We start from the raw sequence: 9,643 nt of genomic DNA on the forward strand, positions 1-9,643 counted from the left end.
TATCAGTATACAGCCTATTTCTATAGCGAAGTCATGGTCCGTCTGCCCACAACCCACTGAGTTTCTCGCCGGATCTTCTCAGTGGGTCGCGTTTCCGATCCGGTGGTAGATTCTGCGAAGCACGGCTCTTGCTAGGGTTCGTGTTAGCAACGTCGTCAGGTTTGAGCCCTGTGAGCTCACCTATTAGTCAAGGTTACGCTGAAATAGCCTCGCAAGGCCCTCAGCTTAGGTAGGTATAATAAAAAAATAAAAAAAATCTGCCCACTTATGCTGATAAAATCAAGCGAAGAGATGAAGTATGCAGAGAACCAGAAGTACAAATACGCTTTGCTCATACAGATTTTTTATATATAATTTTGCCATTCTTAACTTGCATTGTTCCACAGATAATACAGCATCGGGCCTGCAACACATGCCGGAGATCCGGCTATATCCACGCATCTGTCCTGAGTTCCCACACCAGAGTGTTTTTTGTAGCTTCCCATTGCTTTTTGCTGTGATTATTGTCTTTTGACAATTTTATTTCGGAAGTAGGATGGAATCAGCGCCGCAATTAATGTTATTATTAAAATTTTTATCCGTTTTAAATAGCATTGAGTCTAATTAGAGCTATTTATTATTATGGTTTAATCTAACGTTTTTTTTATTGGTGTTATATTATTTCCGAAATTTCAAATACTTTAGTTTTCGTGGTCACGGAAGACGGTCACGAGCTGAGATAAACAATTCAGTGCTTATTTCAAGCAATCTTTGGCCTCAAGATGGCAAGTTATCGTATTGAGATGTCAATAAAATATTAAGAATCTAGTATAAGCAAAGCTATAAAGTTTTTTATAGCAAAAATACATTACATTTTTTCATTAAAAATTATTCAAAGAATAAGTGCCTAACAGTAGTTTTAAATAATTTAGCAACAAAACTACACAAAATTGAAAATGAACAACCCAGATATTGGTGCGAAGCGACAGGTGGCGGTTCCACTCCCACGCAACAATAGGTTGTCATAAAAACATCCGTGTGCCATCTCGAAGTGGCAAAAAAATAATGAGGTCGGCCGTAGAGATGTACAAACACGTGATATATTTATCGATAATGTAATTTCGAGAAAATAAGTGCTTGAACATAAAATATAGATGCACCAATGACACATTATCAGAACAAAATATTAAAACGGCATATGTTGCTACTGTAATAACATGACCCCACCCACGGCTGCAGTCCTTTTTCTGGAATTCCTATCATTGTGCATTATATTTTCCCTTTTCCCAAATTATATCAATTTTCACGCAGATATCCTAAAAATAATAGTTTAGGTCCATTACTATAATAATATTATATTGTTAAACACGATTAGGAATCGAATCTTGATCTCTAGTAGTCATACTTCACAGTTTACTGTTACTTAAGCAACACCTAGTTAGTATCTTTAGCTCGACCTATTAATTCAAAGTCAATAAATAATTCAGAGTAACAAGCGCTGGTTTTAGTAGATTAATCGACAACATTAAGAACACATCCCTAGCTAGTACGTAATCATGTCTTCCGCGCTCCCATGCATTATGACCGCAATCAGATTGTTACAGTTTAAAGAATGTACCACGGAAGGCTGAATTTTTAAAGCTACGATTTAGGTTAGGAATCTTTCGTGAGATTTCATATGCATATAGGTATTATTAGATGGGAACAGAAACCCTAACACCTTTGTACGTAGCGAAAAAGATATCCAACAAAAACATGAACCACACTAACGACATTTTCAAGTCAACGTCAACCTCAACAAGTTCCGAACAACCATCGGTCTATATTCACTTTTCGTTCTATATTAACTGATGAACTATAACGGAACAACTGCAACCTTGACATCACACTTTTTCCATACCTGTTCGCTGGAGGCTAGGGGGCTACTCCTAGCAATAGCAGTGCATCTCAGAATTGACCACCGGATCGGAATCGAGGCCCAATAATATCCGGCGAGAAACTCAGAGGGCTATGGGTTATGGTCATCGAACTCTTCGGTATAATCGACAAGTTCGTCGAGGACCATAGATTATATACTTAATATTTGTCAAGGACGGTGACCAATGTTTTAAGAGCCAAAAAGCACCGAGAGAAAATCCGGGGGATCCTACCAGACATATTTCGGACAACGACGGTTTTGCGTAGCCAAGTCACATGGGCCGGTTTAATAATTAGCAGTGGCCATGTTCAGAAAGTTATCGTGTTGCACCGGTTTGTCGAAGTAGCATCATGATGCTAACTTATAATACTTACGTATCGGTTCTAAATTCAGATCGTCGTGAAGATCGACATTGCTCACATTCCACGGTGTTTCGACGACTATCCTGCAGAAACGAAATTGGATGACCTGGAGGAAGCTTATGTACATGCGGGTCACATGAGTGACACTTACATAGGTCATGCTTGCAAGAAGGAACGTATGCAAGCTTGATTGAGAACAAACCGCATACCAACCACATTTGTAGGTAAATTACCGTTTTTTTCATTCACGCTGTAATGCCTACGGGCCTCGGCAGCCGCTTAACACCAGGCGGGCCGTGAGGTCATCCACCCACCTTGTTGCACTAACAAATAAAAACACCTTGTAACATTAACTGTCCTCTTTAAATCAAAACCTGAAACCACTTAAATGAACCGAAGGTGTAAGTAAACATTATTGAGTAATATCGACGTCATCCAATCAATTTCATCAGTAGATTATCACGCCCACTAATTATTTGTAATGTGATAGGGCTGTCCGATGCACTAAAATTTGATAGTAAGGAAACACACCTAAAGTAGTCCCGAGGTTTTATATATTGCTTCGAACAAATAAAAACAACCAGTTTTCGTGTTAAAAGATCAAAAGACAGTTAATGCGTAGGTACGTGCTTACGATTAAAGTTCAATTAGTTGGTTATAGCGAGTGTCCACCGCTTCGCCGGTGAGCTGTGTCAGTTCTCGAACACTTCCGACACATTGCGAGAAGGGGTGGACGTTGCCTCGAAGAACTGAAGTCGTCGTGGCTTAATGGTTAAGACGTCTGGTGCATTCGTATCTAGCGATGCAACGGTGGTCGAATCTCGCTAGCAGGTACCTATTTTTCTAATGAAATACGGACTTAATAAATATGTACGATTGTCTTCCACGGTGAAGTAATGACATCGTATAATAAAAATCAAAACCCGCAAAATTATAATTTGCGTAATAACTGGTGGTAGGACCTCTTGTGAGTCCGCACGGGTAGGTACCACCACCCAGCTTATTTCTGCCGTGATGCAGTAATTTGTTCCGGTTTGTAGGGTGGGACAGCCGTTGTAACTATACTGACACCTTAAACCTCATATCTCAAGATTAGCGACGGCATTTACGTTGTAGATGTCTATGCGCTCCAGTAACCACTTAACATCAGATGGGCCGTGAGCACGTCCATCCACCTAAGCAATTAAAAAAAACGGTGTTACGAGCAAACCTACGCGGGCAAACTGAAAGGACTCTCAGTCCAGAGAACATCGAAGCGCCTGAACAACACAATATCGCAAGATTTTTATCGACCGAAACCCACACACACACCGCTGTGTTGCAGGGACTCCGATGTGATAGTATTTGTATAGGTCATGCGTAGGTCTTGTCATTGTGTCTAATTAATACCTACTACAGATTTTATTGATTCATCACTCCCAAGTCCTAACTATATCTAATACCTATTACATTATGACATCATGTACTAAGTATTTTAAGCTATGTGTCATTTATTATGGTGAGCTGTTAATTTTTTTAAAAAATATAGGTAGATCGATGCTAGTAAGAGTTCAATCTGTTCAATATTTTTTTTATATTTTCAGGTTTGTGACCACTCTCTACCTTAGACTAGTCTAGCATGGCACTATGCGGTGATCCCTTAGACTTCAAGTATAACGACTGCCGCCGCCTACGAGACTTGAACTGCAAGGTTCAATTGCAACAATGTACTTCCCGTGCTTGCCGATAACTAGTATCACCACTGACCTAATTAGTGTCATTGGATGGATTAATCTTAACAAATTATTTACTTTAAACGAATGATAATAGTAAAAGTAGTAGAGGTACCTTGTGGATTCAAACCGGTACGTCATCATATTATCTTGCATCCTCTGACATGGTCATTTTGCAAAAGCTAGGTATTGTAGCGTGACTAAACTTTATTTATTTAGGGCGGGGCTGGCGCGTGTTCGACAAATACCGAAAAAAGGTTACATGGAAGAATTAAAAGAAAAAAATTATATTTTTTTTTTTTTTTTTTTTTTTTTTTTTTTTTTTTTTTTTTTTTTTTTTTTTTTTTTTTTTTATTGCTTAGATGGGTGGACGAGCTCACAGCCCACCTGGTGTGAAGTGGTTACTGGAGCCCATAGACATCTACAACGTAAATGCGCCACCCACCCCGAGATACAAGTTCTAAGGTCTCAAGTATAGTTACAACGGCTGCCCCACCCTTCAAACCGAAACGCATTACTGCTTCACGGCAGAAATAGGCAGGGTGGTGGTACCCACCCGCGCAGACTCACAAGAGGTCCTACCACCAGTAATTACGCAAATCATAATTTTGCGGGTTTCATTTTTTATTACACGATGTTATTCCTTCACCGTGGAAGCCAATCGTGAACATTTGTTAAGTACATATTTCATTAGAAAAATTGGTACCCGCCTGCGGGATTCGAACACCGTTGCATCGCTCGATACGAATGCACCGGACGTCTTATCCGTTAGGCCACGACGACTTCAAGTTTTTTCAAGTTTTTTTTTAATATAATATCTACTTATATCAATCACCTCGTGCTATTGACTAGTGAATACATGCGTCGGCATTAATTAGTAATTCGACTGTTTAGCCTATCTTAAAATGTTCTAATAAACTTTAAGAAGGCTTACGTTCGATATTTTACACTTAATTAAAAAAAATGTTATCAGCCCAGGGATCCTGTTTCCCCTGTAGGTAGCGGCCTCCCCCCAGTGAAGGTCAAGGGGCGACCTGAGGGGGTGAGGCCGCGCGGCGCGCTACCAGCACTCTAGCGCGCTGCCGTGGAGTGAATAGAGCGACCGGTCGACGGTGTATCGCGTCCCGACCCGGCAGGCTGGTTCTGGTCCAGCGGGGTATTCCGGGACACCAGCGGCACCGTCTAGGCGGCCCGACGGGCTGCCGTACCGAGACGGCCGACGTTTCAGAGCCTTTCGATTCGCCTCGAAGGCTCCGTCGGCTGGGCGTCCTTGGGGTGAGCCGCGCCGTCTGGTTGTAGTGTTGACCACGGTAGCCCCCCTACCTCATCCGGGTTCTGACCTCGGTGGGGATCGGACGTCGGGTGTAAGAGTGCAGGGGAGTCGTTTAGTGGGTGGGTCCTAAAATCCTTGGGCCCGCGGTCTGCTCACAACACCATGCAGATCGTTGAGTCTCACATACCCCGCGCGCCCCTTTTGCGCGGGGACCTCGTAGGAGGTTCGGCCCTCTACCGGAAAAAAAAAGGGATCCTGTTTCGACCATACGTTTTTTTTCTTGTCCTAGTTAGGATAATACAGCTCCCAATTTAGTATTAAAGAAAACATAAATAAAATAGATATCTCAATTATCATAAAACAATCAATAGAATTTAATTTTAAAATAAATAGTGACATTTGATTTGCTTTTTAGGCCCTCTCTTTAGAGGCCATTTGTACTATTATGGTATTTATATTAAATGTTTATGCATTTTGTAGAGTACAGAGCATAATCTGTATAACGGTAGGCCAACTACAGTGAAATAATCTCCTTCAACTCGCTCCACAAAGGTTCCTCCAACGCCTTGGATGCCATAACCTCCAGCTTTATCCCTGAATATAAAAAAATATGTTATAAAAAAGTTTTACCAAATCACACAAGTCGTCGTGGCCTAAAGGATAAGACGTCCAGTGCATTCGTGTTGAACGATGCACCAGTGTTCGAATCTCAGACGGCTACCAATTTTTCTGATGAAATACGTACTCAACAAATGTTCACGATTGACTTCCCAGTGAAGGAATAACATCGTGTAATAAAAATCAAACCCGTAAAATTATAATTTGCGTAATTACTGGTCGTAGGACCTTTTGAGAGTCCGCGCGGGTAGGTACCACCGCCCTGCCTATTTCTGTCGTGAAGCAGTAATGCGTTTCGGTTTGAAGGGCGGGGCCGTTGTAACTATACTGAGACCTTAGAACTTATATCTCAAGGTGGGTGGCGCATTTACGTCCTAGATGTCTATGGGCTCCAGTAACCACTTAACACCAGGTGGGCTGTGAGCTCGTCCAACCATCTAAGCAATAAAAAAAGATAAAAAAAAACACGATGTTACTGTCTCTTGTTCATGACACCACCTGTATTTACAATGCTCTCAATCTTTACACTGTGCACTTTCTGTATTAAATAACATTATTGAAAAGTTGTTTGTGGCCTCATGAATACCTGATGACTGCCTCTAGTATTTTAAAGGGACTAAAGTATTTTAACGCAATTTCAAAAAAACAAATTATTATTATTATATTGTACCAAAGTACCATATTGTAATAATGTCTTGCAGTGGATTTTACATTTCATACTTGTGGTCAGTCATTTCATAAACAATAGTATTGAACTAGTGATAAACTTTAATACATGAATACATACATAGGCTCTCCCGTATCAATGTACCCTCTGATTTGTTGTTCATCTAATTCACCAAACTGAACATCAGTAGACTCAGTGAATTTTACAATCTCTTCTCCCGTCTTCACAACCACTCCTGTGTACACAGTATGTGAGCGTCCTGATAATCTGAATAAAAATTAAACTGTATTTAAACTTTTTAACCTTCACTTATAAGAGCTTGCTTTAACTATGAATATCTTATTGACACATCAAGTAATAATCAAGTTTATATTGAACATAATATGCTATGAAACAAACTTTTAATAATGTTTGTAGAATTGGGATTAGGGTGCATAAAATAAAACTATTCCACTGTTGCACTTTTATTGTTCTCTTTCAAAATACTCTCCATCTTGATTTTCTCTTTTCCCTTCCTTACCGTTTTCTCTCACTCACATCTTATTACCACTCCATTCCACTCATTTCATACGTTCTGTTCTTACCAATCCTACATGTTTATTATTGTCATTATACCACTTTCAATGTTTTGAATACTATACAGTTTTTGAGGACATGTGCAGCATTGTTCCTTGCATTTTCAATAAATTCGTTGAATTCAATCATAAGACACAAGAGTTATTGTCAATAAACAAAGAAATATTCATTTTCGCCCATTTGATACATCTATTTGACTTTGAGCAGGAGTTGATCTTTATTTAATCTGGCATCAGAAATAAAACAATAATTTAACAAAATATTTGTAAATCATACCTTGACAGCATTACAAATGCTTCAGCTTCTGAAGTAGGTTTTCCAAACATTTCGCCATCCAGTGTCACCATTGTATCAGCACCAATAACAATGTCTGGAGCAGAGCCCATTCCTGTCAAACGCTTTTCTACCTCCAGAACTTTGTGAAGGGCTGTCTCCTCAACAAAATCTGAAAATTTGCTGAACTCATTCGGGACTAAGTTTTCTTCAAATAATGATGGGCATAAACTAACTTTGAGTCCCTAAAATGTAATTTTAGCATTTTAATATTTTGTTCAGTTTTCGAGTCATAGACATAATTAAAACTACTTTTACAATTTTCTCTGGAATTTATATTTTATTATTTTGGATTTTGGATTATTTTTGTTATTATCTTGATTTATAAGAACCCCAACTATTATAAAATAGGGCGGACATTAGACATGACTTTAAAAAGCTCTAAACCATTCAAGAATCGACTATTCAAATGCAATAGGCAAAAACTAATATCCTTCATGCCCTAACATCACAAACTGCAATTAGAACTGATTAAAATTGCACAATCATTAAAATCCATTAAATCTGCCTACCTAACTAAAAATCCATCTGGCTTGAAAGGCAATTAAGGGGGGAAAAATTAAACCAACTATTTTTTTTTATTGCCCTTGTAGGCAGACGAGCATACAGCCCATCTAATGGTGAGTTGTTACCGTCGCAATGCCAGGGGCAGAGCCAAGCCGCTGCCTACCGTTAAAACTTAGTTACAAATTACAAATGTGAGGAGTAAATCTCTGGAAACGGTCATCATAGTAACGTCGTTGCTTAAAGAACAAAATTTATAATTTACAAGCAGCCCAGGTTCATATGTTATCATCATGTTGTAAAAGCAATCAATATTTGCTGATAGCATTATTGCAATTATGTATTTGAAATTTGAAGTTTTTTTTTTTATAGTGCTTTTGGTTACGTTTTATTTAGAAAACAGGTTATCAATTTATTTAGGCTTAATACTCACGATGTTTTCAATAAGTTCAGCGCGTCGCGGTGATGCACTGGCTAGCACAATTTTCTTAGCTTTCAAAACATGCATTACTGGTTGCAACATTTTCGTCTCCAAGCATTACCTATTTATTTAACTAGCAAGATTGAACTTAACAAAGAATTGGAATGAACCTCGAACGTTGATAACTAGATTCTACTTTATTACCAAATTTTCTTATCAAATAATGCTAAAAAAAATTTACCAATCAAATTTTTATACACTAGAAGACAAGTAGCAATGCTATGCGAATCAAGCCTTAAATTTTCCAAATATTTACGGATTTTGGATTCGCGGTTTCTAAACCTTAAAATGTTTTTTGCTGTTTTTGCAGGTTATTATCGTATTATCTATGCGATATTTTTTTAAAGGGATTTTATGACCTGGTAACTAAGACTTTTAAGTCATATCTTATTATAATTTATATTATTATTTTTATGAAAAATGAGTGAAATGAAATGAGATGAAATGAAGATGATTAATTTGAGACATTTATCAACTGGGATGAAATTAAATGAAATGATTAAATGATATGGGATGAAATGTAATCTCAGTAAAATGGTGGTCATTTACTGAGATTTTTTGAGTGGACTTTTTGGAGGATCCCGAGAAGTTGCGTCCAACGGCTTTGTTTCGTTTTCCCATATTTGTGCACTTTCACAGATATTAAACAGATAATAAACCACATTAATTACACATTTAAACCTGAAGAAACACTAAATAGACAAAATAAAACAAAACACAACTTCACTCCTCGCGTTCCCGCCAAAAAATCCCAACACAATGTTGGAACATTTTTTTTTTTTTTTAAGAGATTTTATGACCTGGTAACTAAGACCTTTAAGTCATGTCTTATTTTACTTTATATTCTTAATTTTATGAAAAATGATAATATGGAGTGAAATGAAATGAAGATGATTAATTTGAAACATTAATCAACTGGGATGAAATTTAATGAAATGAGATGATATGGGATGAAATATAATCGCAGTAAAATGGTGGTCATTTTACTGAGATTTTTTCAGTGGACTTTTTGGAGGATTACGAGAAGTTACGTCCAGCGGCTTTGTTTCATTTTCCCAGATTTGTGCACTTTCACAGATATTAAACAGTTAATAAACCACCGTTATTACACATTTAAACCTGAAGTAACACTAAATAGACAAAATAAAACAAATCACACAACTTCACTCCTCGCGTTCCCGCCAAAAAGTCTGGAACAGACTACAGAGTGACCATAGATT

General features: G+C 38.1%; 1 protein-coding gene across 2 annotated transcripts; it reads right to left on the reverse strand.

Moving 5' to 3' along the window:
* Positions 1 to 5,590: 5,590 nt before the first annotated feature.
* LOC101738606 (dTTP/UTP pyrophosphatase) lies at positions 5,591 to 9,171 on the reverse strand. 2 transcript variants are annotated; one of them, XM_012690106.4, is made up of 5 exons: positions 8,680 to 8,807; positions 8,376 to 8,589; positions 7,382 to 7,623; positions 6,650 to 6,796; positions 5,591 to 5,838 (listed from the first exon to the last, which is right to left on the reverse strand). In XM_012690106.4, the coding sequence occupies exons 2-5, from the start codon at positions 8,463 to 8,465 to the stop codon at positions 5,697 to 5,699; spliced, it is 621 nt and encodes a 206-aa protein (XP_012545560.1). In that variant the 5' UTR covers positions 8,466 to 8,589; positions 8,680 to 8,807; the 3' UTR covers positions 5,591 to 5,696. The 2 variants fall into 2 exon arrangements, with proteins under 2 accessions (XP_012545560.1, XP_004925825.1); XM_004925768.4 differs by having other exon boundaries at positions 8,376 to 9,171.
* Between the last annotated feature and the right edge of the window lie 472 nt (positions 9,172 to 9,643).

Source organism: Bombyx mori, chromosome 4, assembly GCF_030269925.1.
Source record: "Bombyx mori chromosome 4, ASM3026992v2".
In the NCBI taxonomy this organism is placed as follows: domain Eukaryota; kingdom Metazoa; phylum Arthropoda; class Insecta; order Lepidoptera; family Bombycidae; genus Bombyx; species Bombyx mori.